The 19662-nt window shown below is 27.8% G+C and overlaps 1 protein-coding gene across 1 annotated transcript; it reads left to right on the forward strand.

Moving 5' to 3' along the window:
* Positions 1-6696: 6696 nt before the first annotated feature.
* LOC100811486 (ethylene-response factor C3) lies at positions 6697-10748 on the forward strand. The gene has a single exon (XM_041008050.1). The coding sequence runs from the start codon at positions 7025-7027 to the stop codon at positions 7685-7687; it is 663 nt and encodes a 220-aa protein (XP_040863984.1). The 5' UTR covers positions 6697-7024; the 3' UTR covers positions 7688-10748.
* Positions 10749-19662: the final 8914 nt, after the last annotated feature.

Here is a 19662-nt window from a genome sequence, read left to right on the forward strand (position 1 = left end):
TACTTTCGATTCAATCATAATATCGTCATCTTTGAATCATCAATTGAAAATAATATTTTTCATGACAAATCGAATTAGTTAATTTTTGAACATGACATAAAATATTTACCCTTAAAAAATTTTACTCAGTCCCAACACCACCACCAATTTCTTCTTTCTCTGTCGTGTTGTTGTTGTATCCCGCCACACGTCTCCACCGCGTTACATATCCGTCTTGGTTGGTACCACTGAGCATCTCTAAATCCTACACCTTTATTCCTATAGTAAATATCTTCCGATGAAACAAAACAAAAGTTAAATATTCTTGCTTGTTAAACGTAGTACTTACATTACATGTTTTTACTGCTGCCCGTTGCCCCGTTCCTCATGCCTGAAGTCCAGGTCCCGCAATTTGTCGTCTTCTTGATGAAGCCTATCAATATGTGCTAGTACAGTGGAAGATATATGAGATGATAAAGAGCAATATATATAATGAGTATTTTCACATTGGCGAAAGCACTATAGTGAAATGTTTTTAGGCAAATATATCAAATGAGTGATCAAAGTATTTGAGAATAAGTATTTTAGAAAGTCCAACAATAATGACATTGAGTGTCTACAAAATTAACAAAATTAGGGGATGCACTGATGCACATGAGTTTCCCATTATTTTAGGTATCATTGACTATATGCATTGAGAATGAATAATAAAGCATCCTTAACATAGAGGAGTCAATTTTATAGAAGTCAATTTTATAGAGATAATCATGACAAACCAAATATTGTTCTAGAAGCAATGGCTTCATAAATTGACTTATGGATTTAATATGTATTCTTTGATGTTTTTAGTTCAGACAATGACATAAATGTCCTTAACCAATTTAATATTTTGTTTTTAAGGATAAACTTTTGAGATACAATATACGAAATGAAATCACATATGACAGGAGATATTATTTAGCACATGCCACTTTTTAAGAATAGGCTACATTTGTAAAAATTATCTCAATACCACGAAGAGAGAGAAAATAAAATTATTTATCCACATCAAGAAGAAAAGATGTTGAGGGAGCCTTCAAATAACACAACTCAAATAACTATTTATATATATGCATTTTTCTTAATTAAGTACCAACAAGATCTAGGTCCTAGTTAGTTTTTACGGGTTCGAGTTATATTTTGAGCCATTCCAATCCTGTTTCAATGTTATATATTATTTTAAAATTATGTATAACTTTTAAAATAAGTATATATTCATAATACAATTTCTTAATTTATAATAAATAATTTTTTTATAACATGATATTATATTTATGTTAATATTATTTTTAAAAATATATTACAAAATATACATTAATTTTTATTGTATATTTCTTTTATTTTATGATTTAATTATATAACATTAAGATTCATATATCATGTTCATAGATTATGTTGATCGACTTGATCTAATCTCATATGTTGTTAAGTGTTAATTGCGAGGATTTATATGCTCAAATAAATGATTCTATTAAAATTTTAAATCACTTAAAAACACAACCCTTCCAAACCCATCACCCTTAGTAAAAATATTCTCTGAATTTATAAAAAAAAGTCAAGAATTTATATTTACACTTCCTTCAATACACATGTAAAAATTTAAATTTAAGTTTTGCTGATGAATGCCCTTAGGAAAATAGTTAAAGAATCAATAGATAAAATGTTTTTATTATTAGAGTTGTATACAAAAGAGTATATTATTGTTATTCTATTACTTGATCCGTTCCTTTTTATTGTCTTTTAAGGTTTCTAAGTAGAAACAAAAAAACAATATTTTTTTTATTCTAATAAAATAGGTAATTATTAAGTTTTCAAATCCTCCACTTTTTATTTCTATTTCACCATAAATGCATATAAGTAAATTGATATTTCTATTTCACCATAAATGCATATAAGTAAATTGATTAAAATTAGGTAGAAAGTAAAGGTATACTTAATAAAAGAATAATTAAAATATTATCTTAAACTTTGAAAATAATAAATAAGTATAAACAAAAATCTTGTACATATTCAACAAATAAAAAAAAAAGAGGGAGTATACTTTCTAATGAAAACTTTTTCCTTTTGATTTTTTAACTAGCTAGTGTCTTGTAAAGACATTTGTTATCATTTTTCTTTTAGTTTAATTATCCATTTAGTTTCCAAATTTATCAAATTTAATCCCTATAATTAATAAGTGGTTTTTTTAGTCTTCTTTACTATATTTTTTAATTCCCAATAGGTTCTTACCATTAAAATTGTTTAACACTGTTAACGGATATTGACAAAACTCTCTCTGCACCGCATCGCAAAACTCCCTCTACATTTTGAATTCATCTCTCTCTCGACCACTGTCGTTCATTGTTGGGAATTAAAACTCATTGCGATTTGCTGCAACAAGCGTTGACTCATGTCGTCCATTGTTGCAATGAACTGAAAACTCATTGTAATTTGCTGCAACTTCGCACGGCACCTCGCATGGCACTGCACCTCACACCTTAATTAACTTTCCTGCCTTTATCCCCTGTTGAAGAAGAACACATCTGATTTTCAGTTCGTTGCAACAATGGACGACATGGGCCAACGCTTGGTTGCAACAAATCGCAATGAGTTTTAATTCCCAACAATGGACGACACTGACCGAGAGGGGGATGAATTCAAGATGCAGAGGGAGTTTTGTGGTGCAGATAGAATTTTAACGGTAGGGACTAAATTAAATAAATTTGGAAATTATAGGGCTTAAATGAGTAATTAATTTTTTTCTTTTTTTACAAACTAAATTATGACCTGTCAAATATGATATTTTATTCTAATTGATTACTAACTTTTAAAATTAAGTATCCGCATTTTTCGTAATCACAAATCTCGTTATCTGCAATCGTCAAACAATAGTATAATGACGCATTCAAAATGCTCAAGCAGCTGCGCTTAATAAAATAAAATGCTTTATACGAAATTAAGGAAGCCCTAATGCTGGTCAAGCGAGGCCGCTATTTATGGAGTAAACCACATATGGTGTTGTTGAGTTGTAAAATTTATGAAAACATTGGCTTTAATTGAAAAAAAAAATTATTATCTATATTTCTTTTCCAGATCTATATTTTTTTTCCAGTCTCGCTAGTATTTTTAGATAGCTGATTAAATAATTAGTAAATACAAAAATATATTAAAAATTAAGTTAAATATACATGAACAATACTATTAATAAAAATATTTTAAATTTTTTAATAAGCGCTGTTAAATTAGCATTGATTAGCTTTTTTATTTGTAGCTTAAGTTTATAATATATAGTTAAAAAAATATAATTAACATTTTTCAGTATCATTGTTTTTGTTAGTGTTTTAAGATACCATTTCTTATTATTAAAGAAACCCTTAATTTAAAAGGTTTGTATAACTCTTTTAACAACAGATATAGTCTGAAAACATTATAAAATTGACACCGAAAACATCATTTATAATATTTTTTTTATTATCTATAGGAATCACATACGTGATCATAAATTTATTATATTTCACTATTTTATTTAATCAATTGAATTAGACATAGTCTCTTAATATTTATCATTTATAATCTTACTCGATGACACTAAGCACATACAAGATATATATCTTCTTTTTAACACGATTTATTTCATACCCAAGTAATCATTCAAGATTGAAACACTAGATCATTTAGTTATAGAATACAAGTTATTATCACTTTAGTGGAGGGACACAAAATTACACAAAATTATTATCACTTGTGCCCATCATTATTAGTAGTATGCAATATTTATTAAAAATAATTAAAAAATGATTAATTTGATATATGAAATATTTTTATACTAATGAAAAACTTAATGAACAATTAATCCCTTTATATCCAAGGGAAACTATTCCAACAAAAACAAGATATATAATATAGTTCACAGTTGTACGTATTAATTGTTCATCGCATACAAATGGACAGAGATTTTTGTCTTCTAGTGATTAACATAATTGAGCACGTACGCCATCTAAGAACACACATACACAGGTTTCTGCACATGGTACGTCGTTTGAATCTAAATTCCTTTTTCGGTCAAAACATACTGCCGTATATTCAAGCTTTAATGCGTATATAGTATTGCCAGAAATAGATTTTAAAAGTATTTTCGACAGCGTACATAAATCATTGGTTTTGGTTAAGTCTCTGTTGAATGCGGTGGTAATGGTGACAGATGTTTTTGGCATGGGTGCGTCTTTTTTTTTTTTTTAATTCATCTATAAAAATTTCTGGGATTTAATTGGCTTCTGTATCAGGTTTTATAACATGTCTAGTTGGCTCTGATAATAAGGGGAAATTATTAGCTAGGGTTATGGGTTAATTAATTATAAAAAAAATCGAAAAAGAAGATTAGGGTTTAAGTTCTCTTAAGAATATTTGTTTCTGCTATTGTGATTATTGGTATCATCTATTGAAATTTTAGACCTCTATTATTACTTTAAAATTTTAAAAGATAAAGTAATAATTTTCAATCTTTTTTTTGGAATTAATTTTGAATCAAATTTAAAAATTCATAGTAGACATTTAAAATTTTATTTTATTAATTTTTTAAGATCCTAAAGTCAATAATCAAATATTTAAAATTAATCGTTGCTTGCTTTATTAAAAAAAAATATTGGTGATGTTAAAAGATATAAAAAAAGTGTTCTCTCGAAAGGTTCGTTCATAAATATTGTCCACTACTACTAAGAGGTTTAATTGCATGAATTAAATAAAGTGTAATATATTATACGGTCATCAAACTCGAGAGTTTAAATAGATTCGTAAGAGTTTCATAAATTCGACTCGTAGATTCAACTCATAGACTCGTAAGAGTTTACTTCATATAAAAAATAATAACAAAATATCTATAAATAATATACTAATTAAATATTTCAACAATATAATAAAACAAACCAGTAAATCATAAAGTTCAGAATATTTAAATAACTAAATCTAGTAATAATACATTATCATTAGACAATAACTTGTAGAAGTTATAACAGTGGTAGATCATTCTTATCGAGAGTTTGAAGTTATTAGAGAACAAGGGTTTGATATTATTAAAAGTGAAAATTTTGTATTTGAGAATAACATGCTAAATGAAGGTATGTTGAATGTTAAATAAGCAGAAAATAATAAAAAATGACTTATATTTTGGTCTAATTTTTTTAACTAGCTAACTCGTTGACTTGATGGTAAACTCGAGAGTCTACCGAGTTTATCTACTAAAAAAAGAGTTTACTCATCAAGAATCAATTCGCAGAGGATAAATGAATTCGTAAACTCATAAGAGTTAGTGAATTAACTTGAGAGTTTGATAACCATGATCACCACTTTATTAGTGTAATCTAATTTTTTTTTTTGCATTTAGTAAATTCAGGGGAAAAGGATCGTGCCTCAATCCAAAACACAGAAACCTTCTGAACTTAAAATTTAAGCACTTACAGAGAAAAATTTACAAAGTGTAATTCAAATACTTAATTTTTGTTACGTCCAAGTCCTCCAAACAATCTAGTATGCCTTCATTTTGGCCGCTTAAAAATAAAACACATCATGTACACAAAATTATTGATAATGTGACACAAAAGAAAAAAATCAAGTGGATAATTTCTTCTATTCAACAGAATTTATTATTGGTTAAATTCATATAATAAGATCCGTCAATCTATCATATATTTCACCTTAGACGTTTTCAATAATTTATTAATAAGACCTAAAGATCAAATGACCAAAATTAACAGTATTTGAATAATATATAATGTCTTGTGGGGCCTTGAGGCAAATAAATTAAAAGAATTGCAGATATTTAAGAGTTTGTACCCCAATAGTTGAATGAGTTTAGTCATATCCACTATCAAGAAACAACCGTGGGTCTAATTGATTAAATAAAACACCTAAATTGTTGTAAACTGTTTTGATATGTATTTTTTATTATTAATATGAAGAAAAGAAAACTTTTTAAAAAGAGAAAGAGAAAAAATGTAAAATATTTTTTTTATTACTAATATGTAAGGGGAGTGTCTCTCCAAAATTTTCAAATAATAAATAAAAAAGTGACAGAATAAAAAAATTAACAAAATAGAAATAGCAGAAAATTATTGTAGGGCAGAAAAAAAAAGAAAATTTAAGGAGTTATTTAAAAGTAAAAATGTGAATACTAAATAAAAGTATTCTCGTTATCATCAGTATATATATTATAGGTGTGAAAATTGTTGTAAATGTTTAATATGCATTTTTGATTATTACATGTGAAGAAAAGAAAACTTTCGAGAAAGAAAAGGAGAAAAATATAATTTTTTTTATTATTAATAGACAAGATGAGTGTCTTTCTAATTTTTTTTAAATAATAAATAAAAAAGTGACATTAAAAAAATTAACAAAATAGAAATAATAGAAAGTTACTAGAAGAAAAATTTAAAAGTTTAAAGAGTGATTATTGTCCAATAAAATGTGAATATGAAATAGAAATATTCTCTTTATCATTAATATAATTATTATAGGTGTGAAATATATTTATTAACTCTAGTTATAATTAATTTTTGTAGAAAATCTAATTTTCCACTTCTAGTATATATACTCTTTCTCTAACCATTTTTTTCTTTCTAGAACTTAATATCTTAACACTTTGTGTCTAATTTCATTTGACTAACTTAATACTTAGTGAAAGAAGGAATGCATGAGAAATTTTCTAAATATCATAATCAAAACCCTTCAATTATGTTTCCAAAGCATACCAGTATCTAAATTAAAACCAAGATGATCGAGAAGATGATGATGAAGAAGCGAGTCAAGCGACACAAACAGTTGCCTAATATGACTGACTTCCTCTTTCTGTCAGAACCCATAAATTATTACAATGATCTCTACATTACACTATTAATTAAACAAAGCAAATAAATTAATAGTTGATCAAGAATCTGTGGTGGCAGGCTAATAAATGTATTTATATCAGTCAGTAGGGGTAAGATGAAGCAAGTGAACAGATCAACACAGCATAGTTGCCTACAACCCTGGTCACATGACTCCCCCTTTCTTCCAGAACCCAGCTTCAGATTGGAACATGTTGCAGCAGGAGCCTTCAGAAATTTTGTTCGATTCAATGTCAAGCAATAATGCTGTTCTTGACCCTATCCAAGATTCTCTTTCCTTTGATATGGTTGACTTCTCCACAACACCAACAGAAGGAAACCATAACGAGGCAAAGAAATTGGTGGTGAAATCTGAACTGCAGAATAATAAGGAAAGGTCTTACATTGGTGTGAGGAAAAGGCCTTGGGGAAAATTCGCAGCAGAGATCAGAGACACAACGAGGAACGGTGCGAGGGTTTGGCTTGGAACCTTTGACAGTGCTGAGGCTGCTGCATTAGCTTATGACCAAGCTGCATTTACCATGAGAGGTGATAATGCTGTGCTCAATTTTCCGGTGAAGACGGTGAAAGAGTCTTTGCAAGAGATTCAATATAGCTGCAGCAATGGTTCTTCTCCTGCACTTGCACTCAAGGAGAGGCACTGTATCCAAAGAAAGTTGTCATTAAAGGGTAGAAAGTGTAAAGCGAAAGAGACATCATCATCAGAGGATCCAACACCAAGTGTGTTGGTGTTCGAGGACTTGGGAGCTGACTATCTTGAGCAACTTCTAAGCATATCTGATCAAAGTGCAAGACCTAGCTACTTCAGCTAAAGCTGTATTCTCACTATTAATATTTTTTTTGTTTCTTTTTTCATTAATTGTTGTTTATGGCTTTTTTACAACATCAATTTCCAGCCAGCTAGATAGGGTGTAGGTATTGTGGTCTCTATTTAATCAGTCTTGCACAATTTTCTTCTGTGATATCTCCACTAATTTAGAAATTCTCTTAATAATATTTGATCCACTAAGAAAGAAAACGTTGTCAATGAATTCAATTCGTTGTTTTCTTACCGTAGTGAGAGTCATGTGGCTGTCAAACCAGAACTGGAGAGTAGAGAGTATGAACTTTGCTACCTTTAAAAGTGTATCAAATTGTTGACACTCCTCTCTATAGACGAATCTGAATTCTTTCTTCTAGTTTGCGCGTTGATGTGTTTCCAATACATGCAATTTAGGGGCTGCATCAAGTATTTTCTTTTATCCTGTAGAGAGATTCATTCTAGGTGTTGCTTCACATTCCATTTTCACACTCTTTATTTTAACCAGTATCTTCCAAAAAATTCACTGATATGCTAAAAAGGGAAAGTTTATTTCATTATTTATTACAACATATTATGGGGAAATATCTAAATTAATTCCCTCTTTGAGTTGGAGGGAATAGAGGAAGAGGAAGAAAAAAGAAAAATAGAAAGAAAAAATAATAGGTCTAATAAATGATGTAATGGACAAGAAAGAAAGAGACGAGAAAAATGAGAAGGAAGAGAATTTATAATAGTGTCAAATTAAAGAGTTTTAATTTATCAGAAAAGATAAATAGCACAAAACACTCAAAGACAAATTGCATGAATCTCAGTTGAAAAAAGTTTATTGGACAATATGAATCTATATCATCAGTTTCACTATATATATATATGGTTTGTCCCCTTTCTTTACACCCCATTTATGATCAATCAAAGCATATATATGAGGATCTTACAACCACAGCAACCAGAAAAGATTTGAATATATGAGCAAGATCATAAGTATATAATAAAAAGAAATGTGCTTAAATTTATTTGAATGAATTAAGTATAACCTAGGAAGACTTCACTGCTTGAAGAAACAATCTTTTTCCAAAATGATACACAGTGATTTACAATCTCAGATAAAACTTTTAACTTTGCCTACCCTAGATGCCCTACAAAGTAAGAAATTATCTACCACTAACAATATTTCCGTCATTACATTCCCATGAACATAAAATAACAAAAGTCCAAACTTCATACGAAAACATATGAAGTGTGCACAATTAACAAAGTGAAGCTTGAGTGTCCATAATTAACAAAATCTTGATTTCATTATCTCCTGTATAAATCTTTCCTAACGAAAAACAAGAGTCAAAACAACATAACATTTTTATCATTTTTCTGAAAAAAAAATGAAAAAAAAAGTGTTTTCACAAACTAAATAAGTGTTCTAACTTTTTTTTTTTGTTTTTGTAAGCAAAAGAATATATTGTTTGAAACTAAGTTTTCAAAATAAGGTTCTGAAATAAAACTATGGGCGACAGCTGCCAAAGAACATCACATTATATATATTATTCAAGTATATATTAATAAATGTATTTAACAATAATGCAGATCAAATCATTATTGAGTATAGGGCATCTCTACTTTGAGAACCAATTAAAAGTAGTCGACCGATCTGTGTAAATATTTTACCAGAAGCAGCATTATATGAAATTATTTGTATCAAGAAAAACGAATAGATCACAAGCTTCACTTATGCATTGTACTTGTCAACAGCAATGAGTTATAAACTTGTCACCTGATATGGAAGATGTTCAAGCTAAAAGTATCTCTCTGCTTTTAGAATTTTTAGAAGAGAAGTAAAATTTTAATTTGAAGTTAAAACGATACTGATGTTAGCACACAAAACCATTCTACAATCTGCAGTCCTTGCAAGATGAAATGTATTCATTTTATTATCGTGCGCCTATAGGGAAAATAAGGATGAGGTGATAGCATTGAATACTCATATATATAGATCAAGATAATCGCATCCTATCATGATTTCCAAAATATCGATCGTCAGAAACGTACATTCTAAAAATCTTGATCACTAAAGGTAGTTAATCACAGTAGCTTGCTCATGAAAACACAGGCATATATCAAGACTTTGGAAATTATTTAAAAAATGAATATGAAAGCTTAAGACATGCATGGAGAGTGTAATAAGCTGGTTTATCCAAACGAAGTTGGTTTTTAATGTTATGGAGAAATGTATACATTAGAAAAGTTGTTGATCAGAAATCAAAATGTTCGTTCAAAGATGAAAAAAGAATTAAGTACATCTAGATTAAGCATCATATTTCTCAAATTAACAAGTAGTATTACTATACATTTTAAGGTAAGTTTTCAGCATTAATTCTAATATTTAATATAATTTATAAGTTTCTATTTCTGAATGCTGCATTTATATATAGCATTTACGTCTAATAACAATGAAGAAAATCTAACAAAGAAAGAAAAACACAAAAGATAAAATTGATTCTCATCATGATCAATTGAACACCTGATCAGCAACCAAAAACAATGCAAACTCCTCTTTCTGACAATCAAAGTACCAAAATAACAAAGGAGAGAAAAAAATCACACGTACCTGTTATCCCACACCGGTCGTATCCCTGAAATATATTCCTCTTACCAAAAAGACAGCTGAAAATTGGAGACCAACATATATTAACCTAGAAACAGTATAAATTCACAATGTTAATTTGAGTTCGATTTTGAGGGAAAAGTAAAGTACATTGTGGGGATAAGATAGGGTTTAACGGAGGCGGAGGAGGAAAGAGGCTGCTACTTTTTGTTATCATTTATTCTTTATATTATTTTATCTAATGTCACTTTTTTTTATTGTTCTATGGCCAACAGTTGTTGGGTTGCGCAGAAAAGAAGTTGAAGAATAATATGTGCAAAGAAAGGAAAGGAAATGGCACTACAATAAAAGAAGAAAAAAAAAATATTACTCATTACTTTTTGTTGGACGACGATATATAAAATATGTAGTTACATAATTTCAACATCAAATAAGTAGTACTATATATAACTTAATGATAAAAAGAAAATACTATATATAACTTACCTATTTTTATCTTTTTTATTTGTAACTTTTTTCCAAAATAAAAGAGACATAAGAAATTATCTTATTTTCATTATTAATTTTTTCCCCTATATATAAAAAAGATAAGAGATACACACTTTCTATTACCAGATTGGTGCATTAGTACAGTGGGATGTATATTACCTTGATGAGAATAAAAAAAATTATGTGGTAACAAAAAACTATTTGAATACAATTTAGGCAGAACAGTTCATATAAATAAAAAATCATTTTATGGTAAAAAAAATAGAACAAATTTATACTAATATCTCTTGAAATTTTGTCAAATAATTATACAAAATATTCTTTTTTTTTTTTTACCCTTACAATGACTCCCTTAATGGAATATACCGTGTAATGTTTTTTAAACCTTTAGGGTATGCGTAACGTGAAAAGGGGTGTAGTATACTGTTTTTTAAATAATTAGAGGAGGTTTGTGTAAAGATAAAGAAAAGTGTTTTACTTAATTTGACAAAATAAGGAAGTGTATGTATAATTTATTCAAAAAAGTATGAGTACTCATAGTTTTGTACTTCTTTCTATTTTACTCTCTGAAGAATTATTGTTTAAAATGTTTTTGCTCCTAAATATTTCCTTCTTTTAATTTATTCTTCTATTTTATTATAAAAAAACTTTATATTCACTTTTATAGTTTTTTAATCAACAACAGATAATATAAATTTAAAACAAGTTACAACGGATACCTAAACCCATATACATCCATTATAGATACCACATTACTTTCATACGCATCATAGATATTCCCCTTTATGTTCATTTCATCTGAACCGTTCCTTCAAAATTTTCCATTCTAAACAAACCAAAAACTATCCACTTTGCACTGTTAACTAATGTTTCCATCTAAGTGGACTGCACATGACATGGGTGAGAAGAAAAAGGTTCAGAAATTTTATTTGTAAACAAAATCATAATAATTTGATTAGCTGTTCGTGAGCAAAACTACATCACTAAAGTTAATATTATACGAACTTCCATTTCAAAAGTTTTTATGTATACAATTTATTGTTTGTGAGCAATTATATGGTAAGAATATGTCGTATTTCTTTTATATATTTTTCCCAATTATTTATATTCCTTTTTTCATGTTTAATATATTTTCATAAAGTTTTTGTACTAAACATAAAATTGTACGAAAAAGTTTAAAATTCCTTTATTGAAACAATCATATCTGCAAGCAGAAGAAGAGACAAATAGATAGGCCATTTTAAAACAGAGCTTTTGTAATATTTATTGTTTTGTTTTTGAAAATCAGATCTGTCTTTCAAGAGTTATAAGACAATCTTTCCCGTAGGCCAAACAAATAAAGTACACTTATTTTTATTCATCATCGGTGCAATACATATGGGTCATTTAATTTGGACAAATTAACAGGTAAGACCAGTGTAAAGATAAATACTTGAAATATATATATATATATATATATATATATATATATATATATATATATATATATATATATATATATATATATATATATATAGTTGAAATATAAAATAATTTCCTTAAAAAACATTATAAATAAAATAAAATGTTCTTCAATTGAACTGAAACACATGTTTCTTTTAGCTAGTTTCATTTTCATAATTTAAAAAAAAACTAAAAAAATTATTTCATTGAAAATAAATATACTCATTCAAACATAGTGACATACGCTAAACTTTGAGAAATGTTTTTTTTAAAAAAAAAGGGAAGCAAAGAATCTGAATCCTATGTTCGTCGTCAGCAAATTTTAATTAACAGAAAATAAACTAATTATACAGATAATTTAGAATCTAAAATTCAATTTTAGAAATATAAAGAGTGTAGTAAAAATCATATTTTATATATTACTTATTTTCTAAAATCTAATGTTGATCTGGGTACAACTAACACCATTTTTTGTGTTGTTAAGTCAACTTATAAATTAAATCAAAAGGTTAAAAGCCCTTGGATTACTAATTAGGGAAAGGTTTATTCCAATAGCGTACGTGTTACTAAAGAATTAGAATCTATTTGATTCTTCAGAGAACTGTTCATCATCAAAAGGAAACGAAAAACGAATAATAAACCAAAGACATTCATCATTTTCATGTCACCTTGGAATACGCATTACAAAAGCTACAAATTGCTATTATATAATATATGATTAGTAATAGTATATTAGGGAGGCCTCGCTTACCTTGTGTCCGAAGAAGTTCAGCCAACAGTTTCCCTTCACAATTGGTCATTCTGCATTAAAGAGGGGGAAAAGAATCAGAAGCTTCTCAATGTTTTTAATCTGTTAATCTCTTCTGACTGGCGTATCAAACAAGTGATCGATATCAAACAGACAATAATTTTTATAATTGTGATTACAATTACTAAGTACAATTTCTTCTTTATGTTTTTTTTGTTCCCTCCAGTATCCTTTGAAAACAATACTATTTGAAGCAATGTCAAATATCAAATATGTTCTCCACCTTTCTTAATGAGATCAATTTGACCTTAATTCACCAATACAAGTTTCTTTATTTGTTTGTCTAATTAAATAAATTTATTTACAATGAAGATGTAGTTCGTACTCATTATCGATAGTAAGATTACATATATCAAAAAGCATAATAATTAAGCTCATCCATAAATTAAATTTATAGATAGAACTAAATGTATATATAAGGACATCGGTTAATTTCAATGGTTTTAAATATATTGCCTAAAGAAGAACAAAACAACATCACTACAAGGCAATGAAACTGGTTGAATAACTAATTTACAAGAGAGGATATTCTATAGGCTATCAGCTAATATCGAAGGCCCCTTTGTTTTATTTTTTAAATAAATTAAAGATGAAAATAACAAAATGATGAATCAGTTGAAGCTAGAAATTTATCTTTATCACCATATATTTCTTCCTTTGCATATTTTTTATACATGCTAGCTGACAATGAAATTTGGAGTTATAACTTCATAAAAACTTCTCCTTATAGTTGGCGATAGCCATTTGCCATTCACACATATCGTCCCTGCTTGTCTTATCTTCTAAAAAACATACAGGGTCTAATGTTTTTATTATGAATTACAAGGTTTGCTGTGAGTAAGCATTTACAATATAAAATATATAGCTAAACAGTGGCAGGCCAAACAAAGGATAATATCACCAATAACTAAACTATGCAAGCATATTACTATCTAATCAGAAGTTCCAAACTCAAGAAATAAAGTGGGAACTAGGACATGCCAGCAACCAGATATAGAAGGATTCACGAATTGCGTGTGTATGTTTGTATTAGTATATTCATTCGAATAATGTTAATAATGTAATAAATTTGTATACATTTTTTTTTTATCTCTATCACATCTCCTATCTTATCATGCTTCTCTCTATTCTCCTCTTATCTCTTATTTCTTTCTCTTGTAAATTTGTTTCATAAGTTTTTCTATCTCTTGCTAAACTATTAAATAAAAAAACCACTTTAGAATTAGAAGGAGTAAATCAGACAATAAATCTATTATATATTTTTAGGCGTTATTGGATAGGGAAATGTTCAATGTTCCTTAAAAAAAAAACACAAAAACTAATATCAGCTTTTCAAAAATAAATTGTAAAACTAGAAACTGAAATAGACTTCGAGTATTTTAATATACTTTTTTTCTTTCTAGCTATGAGATAAAGTATATAAGAGTTCCTTTGTTTGATAGCATTGAAATAGAAGAAAAATAGGGAGAAGGGAGAGGAAATTAGAGAGGAGATTAGAAGTCAAGGATATTTAATATAATAGAAATTAAAAAGGTATCGATCTCAAACCTTTTTATTTCCACTCTCAAATGAATGATAATTAGCTTTAAAAACTATAATCAATCTGTAGTCCTTAATTATTGATTTTTTATATCGTTTTTCATATTTTCTATCTATTACTCTTAAATCAAATACTCTTACTTTTATGTATTTCTCATATATTTCCATTCATTTTATTTTTCTGTTCTTTATTTCCATCTATTCTATTTTTTTTCCTTCCTAACAAAATAACATAAAGGTGGAAATCAGCAAAAATGGGGAAAAAACCTTCTCAAAATAAACAAATAAAATCATGTGAATGCCATTGTAAATCAAGTTAACATAATAATTTTTAGTTAATACTGATGTCGAAGAATTTTTAATATAAACTCATTGTCCGATATTCCAATAATATGAAAGTAATTATATATATATATATATATATATATATATATATATATATATATATATATATATATATATATATATATATATATATATGATTTACATACTATTGTGTCTATAACATTTTTCACTAGGCTCCTTTAAGTAATACGAAAAATAAATCAAATATCATATATACTATTATAAATAGTTAAATACACATCGGATACAAATGCCATCAACACTCAACAGTAATAAACAACTAGCTCTCACTCCATAATACCTAGCTATGAATTAAATGAAATTTTCATTAAAAATGAGTTAGAATGAAAATATCAGAAATACCTCTTTCCATCGATCCAATGTTTGGTCCTTCACCGTCTTTCCACGAAATCGTTTTCCCTTCAAAAACCCACAGGTATGAGAGGGGTCATCAGTAACTTTGCAACAGTGTGAAATTTGTAGCCATTGGATTAGCATAAGAATTAGACAGAAAAGAGGGGCTTCGTGTGGGTGAAACTGAAAGATAGGGTAAACACTAAACAGTCACCAGGGCCGGCTTGTGTTGTTCTACTAAAAAATTGGACTGCTTAAAAGCATCAAATTTTACTAGCTATGCCTACAAGCCTACAACAGAATAGTCAATGCTATTATCGGAATAATTTGTCCATATATATATATATATATATATATATATATATATATATAAACGGATAAATAAAAAGTCTTTTTCAAGGTTAATTAAGTAATTAAATTCACAAATAAAATTTTAGTATGTGTGTCGTGTATCCTTTCACCTAATTTGTCTAAGATTTTTGAAAATATGGAATTGTATGATCTCCTTTCCTTCCTTCAAAATAAATAGTTACGCCAAACAAATTATGTTTTAGAATTTTTTTTTCTCATTCTTTTCCAACCAAATACTAATATAAACTACTTGTATTACACGTATAAAATAAGTACAGTGTTCCACCTCTTCAATTCATGAGATTTATTGAACACAATTGAGATCATAATTTTTTTTATTAATATTCCTCTTTTTAAGTAAATTTGCCTTTGTTGGTAGTTTGCATAACAGCACCTTCCACGAACGCGACCATTATAATGGCGCCATATCGAATTAATTGCCACACATAGTAAGATACACATGTATAAAACAAGTGTTGCACCTCTTCATGAGATTTATTGAACACAATGAGATCATAATGTTTTTATTAATATTCCTCTTTTAAAGTAAATTTGCCTTTGCTGGTAGCTAGTTTGCATAACAGCACCTTCCACGAATGCCACCGCTCTTAGGAGAGGCATAACAGCAACTTCCACGAAAGCACTATATAAGGTTTCAAATCTTTCTAAATTTAGCTAAGAAAGCACCATCGAATGTTTCAATTTTTAAAATGCTTATTAACAAGCCCATTAAAAGATCTTTATGAAACTTTTTACCACATTTAGTCTGAAAACACAGTCAAATTGATACCAAAGACATCATTTACAGTATATTTTTATCCTGTAAAAATTAAAGATAGGACCAACAATTTACAATCATTTACCTATCTTACTTAACCAATTAAACTAAACTCCACCCCTTAGTACATCATTTATTGTATATAATGTTTATTCAACATTTATTTATTAAAAAATAATTTAAAGTATTTAAGTTGATATATGAGATATTTTATACCATAAACTTACAAATACACAATAAACAATTAATTCCTTTATATCAAGGGTAACTATTCCAATAAAAACAAGTTCACGGTTGTATGTGACTTTTTTATCAATAGGTTTTTTTTTAAAGGATGCTACAACTTTGGAGGCAGAAGTGGAATGCATTTACATGACTTCTTATTTTTTATTTTTTTTTTCTGTTTTCTCAATAGAAGTTCATTATTATAAAAATGCTTTTCTAAGATGGTCAAAAATAGGATACAAAAAAGTATAAGCATAAGCCAATGCTTACGTAACTACATCTTTAAAAGTTTGTTTTTTAAGATGGTGTTAATCTAAGTATCGTCTTTGAAAGTTAGTCTTTTAAGACGATGATATATAAATATCGTCTTAGAAAGTAAAGTTTTAAAGATAATGTTTACTTATGTCAGCACCGTCTTTAAATTAAATATTATTTTTAATTATGGATTTTTTTTTAATGATATTCCATTAAAAAATATAAATAATTAAAAATAATTTATATTAGTATAATTGTAATTAATATTAATAGTAAAATTTATTTTTCCCATTAGATTTTTGCTACGATTAGATTTTTTTTCCTGCAGAGTATCCTTCAAACTCTAAAGACCAAAGTCGTAACTTGCCACACACACGTAATCAAGTTAAGAAGTATAGATTAAAGAAAGAGATTTTAATAGAGGTAAGGAAAGGGAGGAAAAAGATTTTAATTGAGTCAATGACAGGTCAGAGATACTTTTTGCTTAGTGGAGGGATAGGAGAAAAAATAAAATAATTTATTATAATAGTCTTAAATTAGACAAATTCAAGTATTTATATTAAAGATAATCTAGCCATCATAATTTAAAATATAAATATTTTTCTCTTTTGATTTTTTCTAATATTAAAGGAAAGACAAAAACAGGGATGAATTTTATTCTCCTTTCCTTCCTTCAAAATAAATAGTTAATTACACATTGATCAGTACTGAATTATATATGTCTGTGTGCGGTAACTTTTCTATAAGAAATCAGTAACATGAGGTGTTATGCCTATGTCCTCTGGACTATAGTTGAGTGATTTCTTAAATTTTAACAGCAACAACAATAAGCCAACAACAAAATCTGATTGCAAATATAGTATGAAACAAACTCAACTCGATCTCATCCCTCTTAATTCTGCCTTTTTATTTTGCTCAGCCCTCTTAATTCCTACAGAAATGTCTAACCGATTTTGAGGAAACTTAAGGTACTGAAACAAAAATAATTAGAAGTAAAACTCTTTTAATTAAGAGTTATATTATTCATAAACAATTTATACAATAATACTTTCTGTCTAGAGTCATTTATTACATTTCATATATTTTTCTCTTTTTTTCTCTTTCTCCCTTCCAATTGTAAAATTTGTTGAATAAATAATATTTCTCTATACTCACTTGTATGTACTGTTTGTTGAGGCCTGTCATCATGTGTTTGCTGGTCCCAGTAATTCGTTGTCTTCATAACACAGCCACTACATGGCATTAGCTGAAAAATATGAGGAACATATACAATTAAAGAATAAGACACAGAAAATGAAGAGCCTGCAAGTCTAAGAAGATTAGTACTTACGTACATTTTGGCTGTCTTGTTAAATAAGCAAGAATGATATTGTCAAAAGTAGAGCCAATTTCAGACAAATTAAATGCTATTGCAAATTTATGTAACATGTATATATGGATTTGAAGATAAGTGTAAGACAAATAGTGCATGCGTACATTATTGAAGAAATGAAAAGAAATATGACGGTCATTAATTATGATGACAGGCTGCGCCTGTGTGTGTCCTGATACATTTGCCTCATGTTCATATATGTATATATATTAATTTAGGTGCTAATCCTTCAAATTAAAACCAATTGCTTCTACATACGTGAAGGTCTGGGATGAAAAAACCTTGAGCATTCACACCCGGCACCATGCATTTAATCCATACCCAGCACCCAACTCCAACAATATTCTATTGAAACATGTGCCTGAGTGACCATATTCTAGTCTTTCGTTCAATTCTCTTTTAATACTAAAAAGAAGATTCAAGTTGTGTCGACGTTATTTCTAGAAGCATACTAGTATTAACTTTAGACAGCTTATTCATTCATTAAATAAATTAATTAATATAAGACAAAAAACTTTTTTTTTAATATGTTTCAAATTATAAGTCAAGTCACTTTTTTAATATGTTTTTGAGAAGAAGAAAGAACTTTTAAAATATGTTTGAAATGTATTACCTTAACTTAATATGTTAAATATATTTTCTATTTAGTCTCTTAGATAAATAAAATGAAAAGTTTATGATATTTAAAGATATTAAATGGAAAGTTAATAAAAAAAATACTTAGCTGAAGAGCTATGTAGTAACAAAAAATACTTTATAGAAAACTCATTAAAAAAATAAAAGTAATAAATTAAATAAAATAAAAAATTCACAACTTTTTATTGCTACCATTGATCTTTAATTATTTTAGAGTTTAAATAAATATTATATTATTTAAATTAAACATACTCATATATATACGCTATGTGTGCTAACTGTTTTGAAGGGAAGAGATGAATATTAAACTTCTGAATCCTAACTCAACTTTAAATTTATAGTAAAAAAAAATCTCAAATGAGAATGTTTAAGTGTTTAATTAATCATGTGATTGTGATTAGGCAAAGGTGCGGTCAACAATCAACATGGGTTTGCCTCTTAATTTATCTATAATGCTTCTGTTTTAGGCAGGGCGGCATTATTCTAACACTTGATTCTGATTTGGGAAAGGTGCGGTTAACATGGGGTTTGTTAATTAATTCATCTATAATGCTTTTCTATGTTAGGCAGCATTTTTTCTAATTCTTGCTGCTGTGCCTTATCGTAGGTCTGCTTATTAATCCTTTTCGAACACGCAATTTCTATTGTCCTAGGTATTTTTTTTATTTTTTATTTTTGGATTTTTCATTGTGTATAACCAAGATCAGGACTGGTCTTATAGTTTTTAAAAAAGGTTTGTTAAAATATTTACAAATTACTCATCAATGAGAATTCTATTATCACTATAAAATTCA

The sequence above is a fragment of the Glycine max genome, chromosome 13 (assembly GCF_000004515.6).
Source record: "Glycine max cultivar Williams 82 chromosome 13, Glycine_max_v4.0, whole genome shotgun sequence".
NCBI classification, from domain to species: domain Eukaryota; kingdom Viridiplantae; phylum Streptophyta; class Magnoliopsida; order Fabales; family Fabaceae; genus Glycine; species Glycine max.